The sequence below is a fragment of the Epinephelus fuscoguttatus genome, linkage group LG9 (assembly GCF_011397635.1).
Source record: "Epinephelus fuscoguttatus linkage group LG9, E.fuscoguttatus.final_Chr_v1".
In the NCBI taxonomy this organism is placed as follows: Eukaryota; Metazoa; Chordata; class Actinopteri; order Perciformes; family Serranidae; genus Epinephelus; species Epinephelus fuscoguttatus.
Genome location: NC_064760.1, coordinates 20,951,799 through 20,971,469, shown reverse-complemented (window position 1 = coordinate 20,971,469; position 19,671 = coordinate 20,951,799). Strand labels below are relative to the sequence as shown.

At 42.1% G+C, this 19,671-nt stretch overlaps 1 protein-coding gene across 5 annotated transcripts in view; it reads left to right on the top strand.

The window, feature by feature from the left end:
• The window catches only part of mid2 (midline 2), a 251,809-nt gene extending 240,019 nt beyond the window's left edge, over nt 1–11,790 (top strand). For all 5 annotated transcript variants that reach the window (XM_049586023.1, XM_049586024.1, XM_049586022.1 and 2 more), the window contains 2 exons: nt 6,823–7,030; nt 7,367–11,790. In XM_049586023.1, coding sequence (XP_049441980.1) covers nt 6,823–7,030; nt 7,367–7,790 — 632 coding nt within the window. In that variant the 3' untranslated portion in view covers nt 7,791–11,790. The remainder of the gene's footprint in view (nt 1–6,822; nt 7,031–7,366) is intronic.
• The last annotated feature ends 7,881 nt before the right edge of the window (nt 11,791–19,671 follow it).

Sequence of the window (19,671 nt, the reverse complement as noted above, 5' to 3'; positions counted from 1 at the left end):
AAAACGGCTCCTTAATCACAGTCAGATTCTGAGCAGACCCAGAAGCCTCGCTGAATTTTTCTAGCACTGGTCTCTGAAGACTCTGCCGAGTTCATTAAAGGGTGAGGTTGGAGAGGATCAGTGACTGCTGTTTGTCTTTGCTCTTTACTACACAAAGACAATTTCTGTTTTTGTGGAGGTTGAGTACAAAGAGCCAAAAAAAAACATTAAACCCTGTAAGACGTGAGACAACAAAATGTGATGCCAGGAATCTCTGCTGTGCACCTCATATGCCTGCTGTGCTGCAGCCATGTTACATGAATGATGCATTTTTAATCCCGCCTGTGTAAATCTGAGTTTCAGTAGTCAGCACGGCTGGATTACATACCACATTACATGTGGATCAGTCAATTAGAAGCCGAGTGGCACACCCCCGTGCATTTTAATGACATGGAATGATTTGCAAGTTCAACACAGATGTAGAAGCTGGTGAAAAGATACAAGGTTGTGTCGAAGCTCCGGAGAGCTCTCTCCGTCCCTCGTGCTACTGTTTCTACTGCAGTAATTGTTTAGTTATGCAGTAAAATGGATCCTTTTTTTTCCATCTCCCTCATTACAGAGGCAGCTCAATCTATCCCTCAGCAAAAATGTGAGCCGGGGAAAAAAAAAAGAGAAGCGTGAGTGAAATTGACTGAATTGAAATAAAGTCGATTACCCAGATGCTATCCCACTGCTAGTATTCCAACAAGGACCCAGCAAAATGAAGTTGGAATGAAATTGCTTTTTATAAATGCTCCCCCAACAGTAGCCCCCTTTCTTTCTCTGCTCTTTTTTTTTTCTTTTCTTTTTTTGTGTTTTACAAGTTTCCATTAAAGACTTCCCAGTTCGTAACAATGCGTGGCTTCAAGGCAGTCAAACAGAGAGCACTTATCACCTCTGCAGACAGTTGAAAACATCTCTAATTGCTGCTGTATTACAGAGTGGGAGCAGACTAATCACAGACACTGCTAAGAAACCCACTCTGTGGGATACAGTATCTGTGCCATTATCTTGTCCTGTCTTTATTTTCTGTAATATACAACCTGACAGCACAGGAGTGTGTGTGTGTGTGTGTGTGTGTGTGTGTGTGTGTGTGTGTGAGACAAGATGATACTCTTTAGAAACAAACAGCGTCATCTCTGTGTTGTCTTCACGCAGCTGCTGTAAAATGATTCGAACTTTCTTAGACATATACGTCTACTTTCTTCTTACGAACTGGTCTTCTTGCTGATATATTGCACCACACACTGGTTCTTTACGCCTTTAGGCCAGCACTGTAGCACTCCAGAAGAAATCAAATTTGGCATGTTCTCTGAGTGCTGCTAGCAAATACCTCTATACTCGCTGTGACTCCAGGTCTATTCATTTCATGGCAACTCTGCAACATGAATGATATTCAGTGGTGGAGGAAGTAATCAGTGTAGAGTATAGTTAAGTCCTGCAATTGGACTTACGTAAAAGTACAGAAGCATCAAAAGTAATGCAGAATGACTTCTTTCATACTGTTACATTATTGTGTGTATTATGATTATATTATATTTGTGACACTTTCTGTGACTCCTGTGTTTATAATGCATTATAAACATACTTATAATGGACTTTAATCTGCTCAAAGCACTATATTATTTTAGTTACAAGCACTCATCAAACATTTACAGTAAGATGCAATGCAATGTGATATTATATGATACGATACCATGCGATAAATTGCATTGTCCCTGCAGTGAAATTGGTCTTGGACTCAGGAGCTGCACTATTATACATTATAAACATACTTAATGGACTTTAATCTGCTCAAAGTACTGTATAATTTTAATTACACTAAAGCACTCATCAAACATTTACAGTAAGATGCAGCATAATGCGATATGATATGATGCGATGCGATACAGTACGATACGATACGATGCGATACGATACATGATAAATGTCCCCATAGTGAAATTGGTCTTGGACTCAGGAGCTGCACAAGTATTGCTGCCTTACAATATTAGTCCAGGAGAAATGAAGCATACCCTGTAAAAACATAAAAACACAAATACATTTTTAAAACAATTCAGTTTAAATTTGGGCATCCTGTATCGTCTGCCGGAGGGTAAAAGCTTGTACTCAGCGTGGAGAATGTGGGAAGAGTCGGACAGTATTCTCTGTGCTTGTCTGAGAACAGACAAAAAATACTTTGAAAGATCTTATTTGTAAAACAGATCATCATCCTCAGAGCATCGCTAACCCTGTTCTTTGCACCTTGTATGATAGCCACGGCCACCAGTGTGTGAATGTGGCGACTCAAAAGGTGCTATACAAGTGCAAGCTCATTTACCAATTTATAGTGTTGTGACGAGCTCATATGATTTTATATCTTGGACATGGCTGACAGCGTATCTAGTCGGGCCTGGAGCCATTTTGATGACATTAGTCTCCCCAGTTGTTCAACCAGCAGGACCATGACTTATTTGAAAGGTAACTTGTCTGCAGGTGGTTGAGAGACAACAGAAGGATCAGCACTGAGGATCTCATTCTCATCAGAGGAGGATGCCTCATAATCAGGGTCTTCCTCAACATTCTCCTCTGTCTCAAACACTTTCTCCTGTCTTTCATTTTCACTGTCAAATCGCTGTGACAAAACCTTACTGGCAGAAACCCTTTTCTTAGAGGTCATTTTCAATTGAGGCTGAGCATGAAGAGAAAGAAGTTTAGAGGGCTGCTGTGCAAGCTTTTATATGTTTGCTCCTTCCCTGAGCTATCAGTGTCCTCACAGGAACCATATGTCCCCGCCCACACGTCGCCGGGAATATCAAAGTGCTTATGGGTATTATTATTAGCTCTGTGTGTTGTCATGGATACATTGTATACAAACCAACTTGCCAACAGTTTGCAAGGCTGGGGTAGAGAGGGAGAAACATACCTACTTTTAAACATTATGACAGACCTGAATATCACCAGGTTTTATAAGCACAGATATGTTGATGCTGACTTTTTCACGAAGGTGGTCTAAGGATTGAAAGTGGGAGCCTGTGTCTGCGCAGTCATACGAGTCCACCAGTTTTTCAAAAAAATCCTTTTTTGATGCAAAGAAGCAAAATGACACATGACCCCAGCCATTCTACTTTTCCATATTTTGACGTTATAAATGACATGATAGGGCACGTTTATCGGAGTATTCATGGCTGCATGTAAACAGCAATATGTGTGGAAAAATTTTTTGTACAAGCTGTTAGAAGGAATATTGTCTTTTTCAGAATAAAGGCTAAAACTGGAACATTTTGTACATATAAACATAATCAATGGAGCATTGAAGGTTGTGTGGAAATTGGGATCAGTCTGCTTTGCCAACCTGCCAACACTGTGGCAATTAAAATCAGGCATTAGAGTTCTGTTATTGGTACACCTGCCATTTTGCCTGTGCAAACCTCCAAATTCAGTTTCATTTGGAGTATCGTACCAGCCCTACATTTACGTAGAATTCACCATTTAAACCCAAGCTTATTATCCATGACTTTCTCCATTTACAAGAATCCTGCTGGCGTTGGTTCAAAACATTTCCGCTCGGCCACTTACTGTACGTCTGCTTGTGTGTAGGCCGGAGTTGATGCTCTGTGTGTGTCTGCTTGTCCTCTACCATCACGTGTGTCTCCCCTTCCCCAACCTCGGGCCCAGCCCGGGCTCTCAGGAGTCATCCCCTAGAAAGGCATGACAGAGCCCCAGTGTTTGGAAATGGCTGCGCTGGCAGCGATAAGCAGTTCAAAGAAGAGAGCGCATTAATGTAATTGGCTGCCAGCAGCACATTGGCCTCGTCGTCTCATATCCACACGCGGTAACACACACTCACCACGCGGATTATTGGAGGGGAGTGTGTGAGAGAGGAGAGAGGATAGAGAGGATGAGAATGAGAGAATGGGGGAAGAGAGATGAAGGGAAGGACAGATAGAGGGAGGGGAGGAGGAGTCGGGGTCCTCATTGTGTCGCTCATTAAGCCGTGGGAGGCTCAGGGAGGCTGAGAGATGAGATGAGAGGTGTCAGAGTTAAATGTCAGGTCTGGAAGGGATGTGGCTGACCTCCATGAAGCCTACACACACACACACATTACCAACACAGAGAGGTAGAGAGGGGACCCTCCGTCGAATCTTCAGCCACATATTATCCCCTCAACTTCTCATCTCCTCCTCGCTTCCTAACTCCTCTCCTTTCTCTGCCACTCACCTACTTTTACCCTCTCAATTTTCCACCCATTACACCCAAATTACTGGTGTCATTGCAAATTGAATTGTTGCAACCGGATAGCAGCATTTCCACTGAATAGCCCGACTGCTACCTACTGCACTGGAAGTGAAGGCTATTTCCTTCAGCTAATTTCCAAGTCTGTGTGATGGCAGGCACAGAGGAGAATGCCGGGTGGCTTCCTCCACTGTTATGAAATGTTTTCACCAAAGGCTGCGCGAGGCTTTGAAGTTTAGACTCTCGCCCTTGTATTTCAAACATTCTCCTCTTCTGTCTCTCTCTGTGAGTTCTCTGCGAGCGCTTCTCACCCCACTTTCTATTTATTTTCGTCTTTTGCTGCTGCTCTGAGTGAAAATCGTGCTCTAATTTTTATTCTTACTCTTGGCTCTTTCACCTTCTGATCTCGTGTTATCTTTTGCTTTTTGTCCCACTTGACAATATTGAGTGATCATGAATACAAAACATGTTGAGAATGAAAATTAAAATTGGGAATTGTTCAACGTTAGATTTCAGGGTTATCTTTTCTTTTCTTTTTTTTTGTATTTGATTTTTGATAGATAAAGAAAGAGGCTCTGTAGACCAACAAATATTTCTGTTCAACAAGATAACAGAAAAAGCAACTCACAGCTTACAAGGATAAAAGCAAATATTTCATAACATGATCAGAATACCTGAAACTACTTGTGATCAACAGTGATTACCTTAAAGGGGAACTATGTGGGTAGTATGAGGAAATGAACTGCGGTAAAATTTCCTTCATCTCACCAATGCCAGATCCTTGCAGTCTCTTGGGCGGTTCCATGAACTGCAGATTATACCTCCTCATTTCTAAATGAACGTTACCGGGGACACAAAGATTGTAGAAGTGATAGATCTCTCTGTCTCTCAAGCTTAGACCAAACTGTAAAACTAGGCAGCACTGATCAAATATAAACCAAGATTATAACTGTATTGTCTATTTCTTGCCTAAAACGTTTTCAGAAACATATTTTAGTGCACTATTTAGCTGCTCTGTAGTGTGAGAAGGGAGGCTGAAAAAACTTAGATCAATCTGTTAATCTAGACAGAGCTGATAAAATATAAACCAAGATACTGTTACTGCGTTGCCTATTTCTCACCTCAGATGTTCTCAGAAACGTGTTTTAGTTAAGCATCCAACTGTAATCCGAGATTACGAGGTTTGTTACCAGCCAGCTGCCATATATTGGACAAGTCAGAATCAACTTGCATTACGTCACCCACCAGCAGGAGCGTTTATTGGTTCAGTGCAGCACAGTGCATTCTGGTAGTTGTAGGTTTTCTACCTCATGAGCAAAAACAAATGCCACAGCCTTTTCTCTCTATTTTCTTTGGTCATGTAGCACCAATTTCAAAGTATTTGTGTCTTTATACTGCATGGACAGTAGGGTTGGGCGATATGACCCTAAAATAGTGTCACGATATTTCAGGATATGTTTGTGATAACAATATTCTTCATGATATGACAAATTAGTCCAAAAAAAAAAAGATAATTATTAATTTAAGAACATTGAATTGCGACAAAATATGTGATTTTTACAGTTTACCTTCAAATATTCAGTAAAAACTAAACAAAAATTATATTTTCAAAAATTATATTTCTTTAGTTTGTAAAATAACAGTAACTCAGAGTGAGATTCAGATTCTGTATACAATATTAATAGTTCAACAAAATAAAATCTACCACAAATTACACATTTAAACAGCTCCCAAATACAAAAACTGTATCCTGGGATCAACAGGTGATTTCCTTCTCTTTTAGTAAAATCCAAAATGATTGAGTTGTGTTCGTTTTCCACCTGGACCTTTATGCTCTGCCATGTCTCCTCTAATCATCACGCTGTAACCTGTGACAGGCTATTATGATACCAAACTATCACACATTCACATATATGTAATTTTTTGTCAAGCCACGAGCATCACGTGGGTTTACATTACCAAATGTTTATGACAAAATCACTTGACGACACCGACTCTTGTGTGTACATGGCAAGAGAGGAGAGGGAGAGACGCTGTGCTGCTGCCGGAGGAGCCGCTGAATGAGTTCTGGGTAACTCGCTGAAAGAGTCTGAGAAGTCCGGGGCTGTTCATACAACATTCAGGACGCCACAGTTTATTCCACACTACTGAAGCTGCTCCTCACTGCGGAGTCACTAATAATTTTGCTTTCAGCCGTGCTTGTTGTTGCCGTGGCTAACAATATGACGTCAATATGTCAGCAAGTCAAAATATCGCGAGTATCAGGATAGAAATTTTTCATATATTAAAAAGGATAACAGCATTATCTTGAACAAGATGATATAGCACACCCCTAATAGACAGTGTAGTTCTGTGATCTTCCTTCCAGCAGGGAATGTTTCTTTAAGGAAATGGAGGGAATTTTATCAGCATTGCTTTTATGTAAGGAAGGGGCATGACACTTTTAGATAGAGGTGCAATATTGCCCAAAAAAAAGATGATAATGATGTTAGTGGTAATAATAATTATGTGATCATTATCATTAGCAGCATTAACTGCCAAAACAAAGTAATAGGCCTCTTTAAAGCACAACATTCTGTCTCTTCGCAGGTCAACCCTTCAAGTTAGATCCAAAGACGGCCCATAAGAAGCTGCGTCTGTCCAATGACTGCCTGACCATGGAGAAGGACGAGAGCTCGCTGAAGAAGAGCCACACCCCGGAGCGCTTCAGCGGCACGGGCTCCTATGGTGCAGCTGGTAATGTCTTCATTGACAGCGGGTGCCACTACTGGGAGGTGCTGCTGGGAGCGTCCACATGGTAAGAAACACACATGCAGAAGAGTGCATTATATAAGCCTGCAGGGAGGCTCAATAAACCGAAATATCTTTCTTTAGGGAGTTTAAATCTAGGCTGTTATGCAAACCCACACTCATCAGACACACTCTCACCACACACAGTGTATACTCTTAGCCTATTTATATTCTTTTCACTAATTGGCTCTGAAGTAGACCTCTTCATGCAGGAAAGACCCAAAGGGCCCGCGCCTATCTTGTGTGTCCTCAGCATGAGGTAGCTTGACTGTGCAAGTAAAGTCATTAAGGAGGACACTTGTTTCAGATCACTAATGCATTCTAAAATGTTCCTCCCCTGCAGGTATGCCATCGGCGTGGCTTACAAATCAGCCCCGAAAAACGAATGGAGCGGCAAGAACTCGTCCTCATGGGTGTTCTCGCGCTGCAACAACAACTTTATGGTGCGCCACGACGGCAAGGAGATGCTGGTGGAGGCGAGCCTGCAGCTGAGGCGGCTGGGTGTCCTGCTGGACTACGACAACAATTCACTGTCCTTCTATGATGCCATGAACTCCCAGCACATTCACACCTTTGAAGTCTCCTTCCTCCTGCCCGTCGTACCCACTTTCATGATCTGGAACAAGTCAGTCATGATACTCTCAGGGCTACCCGTCCCCGACTTTGTTGATGGTCTGGCCTCAGATCTTCAAGAGCAGCAACAGCAGCAGATGGGCCTGTGCCGGCAAGAGTCGCCGTATTTGACCGGGATGAAGAGCTGCCACTGAGAAAGGCCCGCCAAATTGGCCTGGCAGAGTCCATTCAGGCCCAGTGACTGAAAGGTTGATTGGGAGCTGAAAGGCATTGACAGTGTGACTGAGTTCTGCTCTGTCCTCCGCATTAAGAGTGGAGCAGTTACTTCTTATGGATTTAGAAAGTTTTGGAGATATGCACACCGGTCTGGAGAAATGTCAGTCATGTTAGCGATCCAATGCTTTGCAAATCCATCAGTGAATGGGAACAAGGTCTCTCGACTGCAAACGTCAGTAGACCTAAAATTCATCTGATGCCCTGGAGTCACTGAGGACAGGGCTGGACATCTGGTTTTATGACCATTTAAGGTCTTCCTTTTTGATTTATCTTCCTCCTGAATTGACCTTAGGCAGAAGACCAAGGAGGAAATGTTCTCGTCAGCCATTTAGAGTCTGAAGTTACAACATGTGAACAGTGAGATTGCATAATGTCTCACCTGCACTCAATTAAAAAAGCAAAATGCAGAGGCAGCAGAAAGAATCCAGTGAAAAAATCCTGACTGCAGACATTTTAACTTTATTTCAGATGTCAATATTTCAGTCTCATTCAGATGATATGTAAAGTGAACCAAATATGACAAAAACGGAATCAAATTTCAAACTAATTAGCAGCCAAAGAACAGGTTTGACTTTATGGGAAATACACTTATATTATCTGTTTTTTGGAGGCAGTTGAGAAGATGGGTATCACTCTCTTGTTTGTGTGCCAGCAGCCGGATTAGCTTAGCATAAAGACTGGACATACTCCAGTTCCAGCACATAACTTACTGGACAAACCACAGTGTCGATTTTCATATTTCTGGAACAAACAAAGGCAATTTAATATGTGCATTCGTACGCTTTTGATGTGCTGCAAGGTGGATTTTTTGGCCCAGGCTAGCTGTGTCACCTTGTTTTCAGTCTGTGTTCTAAGCTTGACTAAACTAAGCCAACCGCCTGCTGGCTCTAGCTTCATAATCAGCATACAGGCATGAGAGTGGTATCATTCCTCTAATCTAATTTTCAGCAAGGAAGCCAAAAAGCATAAGCAGGGGTGTAGTGCTGCTGGAGTGCACAGGAACAGCACTTTTTTCCTCAAAGTGAGGAAATAAAATATTTACAGTTTTCAAATCTGGTTTAAATTCACAAACATTTTTTAAGCGCTTACAGATCAAACCATCACTAAAACATATGCAAGAGAGCCAATAAAAACTAAACAGAATGGTCAACGTTGTCATATAGTCATTTGAAGCCCAGTTCAGACCGAAGATTCACAACGAGACGAGTTGAAACATGCAACTACTTGCAATGCGCTGTTCTGCAACGTTCTACAAAACTGATAGTTCACACCAATGCAACTAGATGAGATGGTGTATCATCTCTATGCAACAACTCTCTGTACGTCCGTTCTGTTTTCCACCTTTTCAGGCTTATTTTGTGGCTGAATATAATCAGTAGCTTCTTAAAATATGAATGAGGATAGTGATAGTGAGATACTGGCTACAGCTGCATTTGTACTAGCGATAAAACAGTGAAAAACATGAACAAAACGAGCATCAGATGGCCTGTATTCATGTTAAATATGCCACAATAATATAATTACTGTGTGCCACTGTGCGACACTGGCACATCATGAGGACAGAAACAGAGGGCTCGGTGGGGACAGAGCGGCCATCGCAACAGGAGAACTTACCGCCTGAACTCTTGTTGACTTGACCAGCAGACTTCACTACAAGCTGATTGGCTGTTGATGACAGACTTTACATTCTAAAAGCAGCCACCAGCAATTTGACCAGCTGAGTTGCAGGTGACATCATCAGCCGGTTCAAGTCGCGTTCAGATGGCCAGTCTCTGCAACGTTCTAAAACAGTTTCGTCTTATCGCAAATCGTTGGTCTGAACTGGGCTGAAGGTGTGTTGATAGATTCTCGATGTCAGCGTCATAGGTGCACCGTTACTTAAACACATAGCACTACACCCCTGAGTGTATGTCCCACAACACGTATTCCTTTAAACGTGAATGTGTCTTTTTCGATTCGACTTTGTTGTGTGAGCTAGATGCTACCATCTTGCTAACGCACCTAGCTGTGGACATTCTGTGTTGCTGTTCATGTGTTGTAGCTTATAGCTGTAAGTGGTCTTTGCTTCAGTCCTCTTCTTGATCTTCCTCCTAGACTTGACGCAGCAGTCCTGTTTGTATCGGCTGGTCGCATCTTCCAGGTTTCAGGAAGCGTTAACGTTGCTCCCAGATACTAACAAGATCACAGGGAGTAGATTTGCATCATGTGACTACTCGACTTGTATAATAAGAGGTTTATTGAATATTAGAGGAAAAAAGTGTTATTTATGACAAAAAAGATGGTTTACTTTTATTATTAATCTCAACATATTCATGACGCACTTTTTGATTAACACTATTTCCCCTCTATGAGTATTAAAGTAGATGGAGCTGAGTGGCAGGGATGTGACGGGGAGGGGAAGTGATGACTGGCACTACTGCTGGTTGTGTTCATTCCTCTGAAAAACCTACGTCACCTTATTTTCCTACTCATATTTAGAAAAGGGTTTATGGTTACTGGATATTAACCATAATAAAGTGTATCGCAATAAAAGCTGGTGTAATGAAAGAGAAGCCCCTGCTGTAAAGTTAAAAGTTTTTTCACTGTCATTTGAACACAACCAGTGACTTTCCCTCCCCGTGGCTCTTTTTGATAGCATATAGTAACTTAATCTTGTTTAGAAAAGGGATATGATTATGATGTTTATGCGATTTTTTTTTTATCATGATGGGATGATGGTAAAATAATAGCTGTTTAAAAAAAACACTCTGTTGTCGACTATTCAGGGAAGGAGGGGGTTAACACTTTAACTTGCTGTCTGTCGCAATGTCATGGCATGATTGTGTTTTTCCTCTGTGATTTGTTAACACACACACACACATTCACATATACACACACACAAACCAACACGTCATGTTTCGTTTGAGTTGGCCTCGATAAATGCATGAAACATTGTAGGATCCCACACTGGTTCACTGGGTAATTTAAGTCGCTCTTTCAAGTACACTAGATCTTGTTTTGCATCAGATCCTGGCTTCACCTGCACATTCGCTTCCAACACCCATCACTTTTCAAATCGCAGCTAAAGATGGATCCATTCTTTTGCTTTTTATTTGGATTTGAAGGCCTCGTGTGGGCGACAGTTTCTCGCTTGGTTGATATTCAGGTAGCGGCTCTGATTCAGACAATCAAATATGTATCATAGTTTATGCAGATTGAAGAGATTGTGTAGCAGGAAGCAGCCGAGAGGGATTGTGATAAAGCGACACTTGGGGTTGTGTTTTTTAAAAAAAGCAGATGTTTGACACATAGTCTTGTTAGATTTGACACCTTGTAGCCATTTTCACTCTTTTAACACCTCACCAGATATGTACTTAATGTTGAATGTCACCATGGTTATTTATTGATGAATTAAAGCAAAGATTGAGCGACATAAAACTTGTATAGAGGTTATCTGACATGTCATGGCCTCTCAGTGCACCTTTCAGCCTTCAGTGTTCATTTAGGGGCGACTGTGTGATGATGTGTCAGTCACGATAGTTTGATGGAGGTATTGATTGCATGAGCGCTACAGGCAGCAGGGATAATCCAGCGGTCGAAGGCAACACAGGAGGAACTCCAGTCTGAGGAGAGGGTTATCTTTTTTTCTGTCAGGGAGATTAGTGAATGTTACCTGACTTCCAGATATCCACCCATCTTGTTGAATAATGTCGGTCACAGGCTCGAAACGGCCATGTGTTGATTTGTGATCCAGACTGACAAGCTCAACTCATCTGTGCAAGCGTGCTTGGCTGGGTCACTGCATGATTACGTGACCTTGCTGCAGGTTCATAAATCTTTCCTTATCTTCATGATGGGGTTTCTTATCTTGAGTCAAGCATATTCTCTTTTTTTTTTTTTTTTACTTTTTTTTTTGCAACAAAAAAAAAAAAAAAGAAACCATGACAAGAACACTTGGAAATGAAATGTTCATTGCCATGCATATCAGATAGTTTGCAGTGCTCTTTCTTTCTTTGTGTCACAAGTCAATACAGTAAAATATATACGGTGAATGATTTTCAATAGCTACCCACTCCTTGTAGTGCTGTGTAATACCCTAGAGACGATGCAATAGATTCTCCTTTTTGCTTTTCTGTTTGTGTAACTTGGGAAATTATTTTTTACAACTCATGAGAAACACGCTCCTCTCCTTTTGGCATCTGGACCTTGATAAACAGCACAAAAAGAGCAGCGTTGCATTCATGCAAGGCTTTCTGTTTCCGTAGATATGAGAGATAATTTTAGCCAGAGAGGAATGTAAATCATAGGGGGAAATATATATTATATAAAGTTGTATAATATACAAAATATATATGAACCAATGTTATTTATGTGAATTTAAGTCCATTAAAAGTCTGATCCCAAATGTGTTGGAGTTAAGTTTTTTTTTATCTCAGCTGTGTTGCCTTACTTGTTTTTTGTTTGTTTGTTAACATATTAAAAATACATCTATCCCAACAGAGGTGATTTTATATACTTTATACTTTATATGCACTTAATGGTCACAGTATAACACCAAGTCAGTTAAACTTCAAGGTTCCGTCCAAATCTGTCCATTTAGGAAGCACAAGTGATTGTGAATCAGTTTCACCTGCTTTGATGCAAATCAAAGTGACAACAGGTGCAATAGTGAGGCAGAATCAAGATAACACCCAAAAAGGGATGTGGTGTGCATGTGGCGTCCACAGACAGCTGCTCTCTCCTTATCCTTCCTGACTGATTCTTCTCTAGTTTTGTGTTCTGCTAGTGTCCCTGTCACTACAGGTAACATGAGGTGGTACCTGGTTGCACAGGTAGTCCATCTCCTTCAGGATGGCACATCCATACGTGCGGTCTCAAGAAGGTTTGCTGTTTCTCCCAGCACAGTCTCAAGAGCATGGAGGAGACAGCAGGAGACCGGCTGTTACACGAGGAGAGCTGGACAGGGCCATAGAAGGGCATCAACCCAGCAGCAGCACACTGTCAGACACAGACTCCATGAGGGCCTGACATGCTCTAGTGGGACCTGTGCTCACAGCACACAGCACTGTGCAGCTCGATTGGCATTCACCAGAGAACACCAGAACTGGCAGGACCACCGCTGGTGCCCCGTTCTCTTCACAGATGAGAGCAGGTTCACACTGAGCACATGTGACAGGTGTAAAAGAGTCTGGAGTGATGGTCTAGGGAGGCATACAGACCTCCATGTCAGAGCCAACAGTACCCTGACTGCTGTTGCTGGAGCAGTGGGCCCTGGGTTCCTCCTGGTGCAGGACAATGCCCAGTTTCATGAGCACCTATACAACGTTATGTATTGGTACATCCGACGCTGCCAAGTACTGCCACAGACTGTCCAGGAGCTCACTCATGCCCTGATCCAGGTGTGGGAGGAGATCCTCCAGGACACCATCTATGGACTCATCAGGAGCATGCCCAGATGTTGTGGGGAGTGCATACAGGTATGCAGGGGCCATACACACTACTGAGTCACAGTGTGAGTTGCTGTGAGAAAATTCACATAACTTGGATCAGATTGTGATTTTGATTTTTTACTCTGATTTTCAGTGTGATTTTGAGTCCAGCCCAGTGGGTTGATGATTTTGGTTTCCGCTACTTCATTTCGTTCAGACTTTAGACTCGACTTGACAAAATCCAAGAAGACTTCCAACTCGACATGGGCCCTAACACCAATGACACCAATGAGCCTTTTGACTTGATACCTTCCCCCAAGCCCAAAGACTAAAAGGTAGATTATTTAAAAAGTGTGCCACAAATCAATTAATAACCCCTCATTTCCTGAATCAGCTAACGTTAAGGCTATCCATTACCAGTAGTCCACTCTTAATTCCCCAGATCCACTTTGTTTGATCCAATCCGACAGAAGCCAGTCAGATGGCACAGAGATCTATGAAGAGCTAACGTTATGTTACTGAGCATCAGTTGGTGTGTAGTTAGGACACCAATTTAAAATATACCCCAAAGCTTCCCAACGGTCTGATCCTTGGGACGGTTAAAGGCAAAGTAAGGCTGCCAAGCTGGCAGGTCATCCAGAGCTCAGGGTGGGGTTAGTAGGACTATACCCTCTTAGCCTTCATCTGTCATCACTGGCACGGGTGCCTCATTACTACAACAGTAGTGCATGGGCCCAACAGTGCCTGCGAGCATGGCACACACACACACACACACACTGACCCTGAAACGATTAACAATATGCTCACTCATTTTGTAGCTTATTTTCCTTTTCACAATGTCATGAGGGAACCCAGAGTGTCTCAGTCACTAAAACCAAAATACTAACCACCATATAAAATGATAAAAAAAGTGTGTTAATAAAGACACACACACAAGTATCATGGGTATTATTTGGCCACATGACCCTGAGTCTGCCATGCTATATCCCAGAGCACGGCACAGAAACCATATCAGCTCCAAGGTTACTGTTGTGCACCTGACCCGACACTGCTACCCTGCTGAAAAGATGAATCATCTCCCTCAGGGATCAATATGGCATCGCACACATACATCACACCCATGACCTTGGATAGTTTGGACCGAATCCGTGCAAATGTCTAACCTAAAGCAAGAAAATGTGCCGGGAAAAAAATTGTTTGTCCAAAAACAGACCAGGACTCGGAAATAGAGTTTCAAGTTTTTAATGGAGTCGAACAAACTACACAGGAGCATTATAGCCAAACTACAGACTCTGACTTCCCCTGAAGAGTCTGGAAACTTTGATGTTGCCTTCAGCAGTAACTACTGAGGAGGAGGGTGTCTTCAAACTAGATACATATCAAAACTTCCAAACAGATGGCACATCAGCATGCAGAGACTTGTTTAAGGTTACCAAATGAAGAACAGAAACAGCTGCAGCTACTGTTGTTACCATGGACGGACTCTGAGACAACATGCCCCTGGGCACAGACAAAAAGGCCCCACCACCTCATCTACACAGAACATGTGGTGGTTATACCTCTTTTGTTGTTTTGTTGTTCTTTTGCATCTTTTTAGTCACTATCTTTTTGTGGTTTTGTGTCTCTTTGTGATTGTTTCGTCATTTAGGGCAATTAGTCGACTAGTCGGCTGCATGTTTACGATATTAATTCAATAATTAAATGATATATTTTGGGCGGGGCAACACAATGGTTTGAGTTGAAGGTGTGAGAAAGAATAGTATCAGTAACATTGTTAACACTGTGCTACATTACAGAGAAATACAAAACCGTACTAATGAACCTTCATTAATATAGGCCTATATTTTATCTCCAAGTGCACGTCACACACTGAGCGAGCCGCCTGTTAATGACGCTGTCGGCAAAGCAGTAATCATTGTGCTAAGTGGCTAATGGGCATGTAGCTACTGACATGTTTCAGATGATACGTCATGTTTGTAGTCGACCAATGAAGATGAGTTTACATATCACCTTGGGTTCGTCCTTCACCTTCTCAAAATGATCCCACACTTTGGATTTCCTGCCCGACATGTTATTAACTAGCCTGTGGAATAACTGCAGGTACCAGCCCTGTGAATTAACCTGACTCCTGTCTGACTGCTGAGCGTGGCCACTTCCTGTGTCTGTCCTTTCAAATTAAACTCCCACATGGTCCTAATGACCTTTCTGGTCGACTAACGCTTGGAAAAAAAACCCGTTTGTGTTTGTCCATGGAAGAGATGGTTATGCTTTTTTGTTGTGGGTGTCTACACCAAATTATTTTGTTTCATGGAGCGAACAATGTAATTTTGATTTAATTGAGGTTAACATAGACACAGTTCAGTGGGTACACTTCCAATTCAGTAATACCAACAAATTAAAAGATCTTTTCAGGCCATGCAGAAATTATGTTGGAAATCAACAACTGCATTTAAATGCAACACAACTACTTACACCAATTAAAATAACAATGACACCTTTGAGAAATTATTATTTCGTCAAATGACAGACCTGTAAAATTAAAATTAATTTAAAGTCATTTAATTGGCTGAAACTGCCCACCTTTTTCAGACAAAAAAAGCAAAATCAAAACATATATTGGTTTGAGGTACAATAGCAGCCTATGCTCTTGTTTCTTTTTAGACCTCCATGAGCTCATGAACACAGTCTGATTACACAGCATTCAGCAGATTGATGCTCATCACATGGTGCCGACTGTAAATTTGCTTAGCAACCAAAAAAACACGAACCTACCACTCGGTGGCTGATGGAAATTCAATTACAACCCATTACCTGCCTGCCTCTAGATCAACACTCGATGACTCTGTCTGTTAGGTTAGAGCAGCAGTCGTCTGAACACCGGTTGTTTCTTGTTTTAGGTACATGTGAAGCCATATTTGTGCTTTTTCTTCAGTGTAGGTTGGAAGTGATGGATTACAAGCCTGAGTGCCTTGACTACACTCAGTACAGTCCACAGGTTTAAGTAGCGGTGGGGCTGTGATTGGAGGCCTGTGCACCTCTCCATGTGTGACAGATTAGCTGGCGTTGAGACGTGATGCTCACTCTGTCTCTGCTCCCTCACACTGCTAGCCAGCTAGCAAGCGAGCAAGCCATTGGAGCAACCCATAATTACATTTCTAATTGCAGAATAATTAGGACTCCCTGTGTAGCTCGTTAAGTCATTTGTCACCGAAGCCTCTAATGTGGCGTACAACAACTCTCTAATTACATTGAATGAAAAGTCTACATGGTGGGGAGCATCACTACCTGTGGCTTTAGTTTGGCCTGATAAAGCATATTTCATCCGTTCATATCTTGACTAATAAGGCCTGTTATTATCATTATTAGCTACTTACTAAATGGGTCATCACTCCGCAGCAGCAAAGTTTAAATCTTCTAATGCGTCTAATTGCAAACTACTGTGTAAGCGTGTTACAGATTTGGCCAAACTGTTTTCCCTCACCTTTGAAATAAGGCAAGGTCAGGTAATTTCTCTCTCCAGAGAGCAGTAAGAGACTAATGTACGCTTTCATCACCAGCAGGAAATATATTATTGTAATGTACTCCCCCGGTTCCACAGTAGCTACAGCTCCACAACTCAGAATGCTGTTTTAGCAGAACATTTAAAAAAATAAAAATCTTTTTACTGTGTGAACATGTTCAGAAAATGCTTCATAGACACATCCCACACAGAGCACTCTAGGCTCTGATGAGTCTTCATCACCCAGAGACACCCCAGGTCCTGTGTGAAAAGCCCTCCAGAGGAAATGAGTGTTTCAATTAATAAATAAAAACTTACTGTGTGCTCATCTTTGCTCTTATTGTCTTTGGTTTTATTGTTTGACTCATGAGTTCCTGCTCCAATTTGAGAGGAAGAGAGGAGTCACATCAGCAGCTGCAGCAGAAGAGTTTCAGCTGATGCTCTGTAAATGATACATGTTCAGTGTTTAAATTCACTGGTCGAGTGTCAGATGGTGGTGGTGGGGGTGATGGGAGAGGGGTGGCACCATGACCTCACTCTGCTCTGCCTCACTCTGCCTCTACCCCAACCCTTAGCAGGAGGTCCACTCTATTTCAGTGCACTGGTGCACCACTTAACACGTAACAGCGAGGGGGCCGGGAAACTGTTTGAATGGAGTGAAATCTGTCAGCCAGCGGCAGCGACTGGGTAATTGTCAGCTGACAAAACAAACACCAATGTCGGCCTACAAGGCAAAAGCCATGGTAGCTTTACTGGTTGATAAATAATTGCCTGCATGGACAGTAATGATAACAATGTGATTGTATGTGAGCCTGAATGACTGTCTCATCAATCTCCCTTAACTTGTTAGTGTTTGTACGGGCCATGTGGTCACAGTGACGTAAGCACTGCTCTCACTGCTACTGGGCTGCCTTTTAACATAATATAGAAACTATTTCTCTTTTCTTTATGTGAAATATCCAAAAGATTTTGGACAGATCTGGAATGTCACTTCTTTGAATCCTCTAATTCACTTTATCAAGTCACTCAGTTTATTGAAATAACAAGGCAAGTGGCAAGCTTTTGTAAAATTATGCACATTTTCTCCCAAAATCCTGTGACTGAATATATTTTTTTTCTGTGTATGACTGTACCCCTTTTCATCCATCTATTGTTTTTCCATTTTTTTTCCATAATTGTCTTGAAATACTGTCATTTATACTCTGCACATATACATATGTCAAACCTATATGTATTTTTACATGTGCTGTGAAATGTTTTAACATTTCATCAACTAAAATGTGCGTCATACATCTACGACTTGGTGCCTTTCCCTCTAAATTTTGCTGAACTTGAGTAGCAGTAGCTAGTCTTGAGTCTTTCTAGAGGGGCTAGCTATGGATTTCAAATCCAAATATGATAAATTCTTGGAGGAATATAGAAAATTTAAAGGGAAATTTCGGTTTATTTCAACCTGTCTCCTATCGTCCTAAATTTGTTTCAAGTGACTAGTGACATAAAAAATAATAGTTAGCATGTTAGCTGTTAGCAGTGGCACGGTGGTGTGGTTGTTAGCACTCTCGCCTCACAGCAAAAGGGTTGCCGGTTCGATCCCGGGCGTGGGAGCCCCTCTGTGCGGAGTTTGCATGTTCTCCCCGTGTCAGCGTGGGTTCTCTCCGGGCACTCCGGCTTCCTCCCACAGTCCAAAGACATGCAGACTGGGGACTAGGTTAATTGGTAACTCTAAATTGTCCATAGGTGTGAATGTGAGCGTGAATGGTTGTCTGTCTCTATGTGTCAACCCTGCGATAGTCTGGCGACCTGTCCAGGGTGTACCCTGCCTCTCGCCCGATGTCAGCTGGGATAGGCTCCAGCCCCCCCGCGACCCTCAAGAGGATGAAGCGGTTAGAAGATGAATGAATGAATGTTAGCCGTTAGCCTAGATACAGCCGGGGCACATAGTAGCGTCAGACCTGTTAAAACGTAAGAGAACGGGCATACTTCAAGTGCAAAGTTAGTCCACTAAACAAGCTTTTTTCCCACAAAGACCGCCTCATATCGTTAGGATAAATGTCAGAGAACATATAGAAAACGACATGTAAATGTGTTGTCTTACCTTACCGGTGTGCTGCCATGTTTGTTTACCCCTTTAGCTCTGCTTTCCAAAGCGCGGCCGAAATATATCTCGCCAGCTCTAGATAAAGCCCAGCTGGATACTAACGTTAGTCTAGGTGGAGGTGTCCCGTCCTCGGTCACATCCAAACCTTGAAAATAAGGCTGCAACCGGTCCCATTTCTTGCAACAGAGGCATTCCTCTTCTGTGGGCACTGGGGCACAGCATTCACAGGTACACCAACCTCTCCTCCTCTGTTCTTCAATTTCATGAAGCTCTTCTTCAGTGTATTCTGGCTCAAATAAATAAGGATGGCCATCAAACTCTGCAAAATCAAATTCCTCCTCCACAAAGTGGAAGTCTGGCAAAAAGTCAGCCATTATTCTATAAATCTTTCATAAAATAAATGAATGAACTTTTCAACACATTTACATGTCGTTTTCTATATGTTCTCTGACATTTATCCTAACGATATGAGGTGGTCTTTGTGGAAAAAAAGCTTGTTTAGTGGACTAACTTTGCACTTGAAGTATGCCCGTTCACTTACGTTTTAACAGGTCTGACGCTACTATGCGCCCGGCTGTATCTAGGCTAATGGCTAACATGCTAACTATTATTTTTATGTCACTAGTGACTTGAAACAAATTTAGGACGATAGGATACAGGTTGAAATAAACTGAAATTTCCCTTTAATAATGTGTGGACAGATTCATTTGCTTTCATCACCAACGCTGCAATAGTGCACCCAAAAACTGAAAATTCAGCCATGGCTCAGTTATGTGTTTTTGGACGTTTGAATC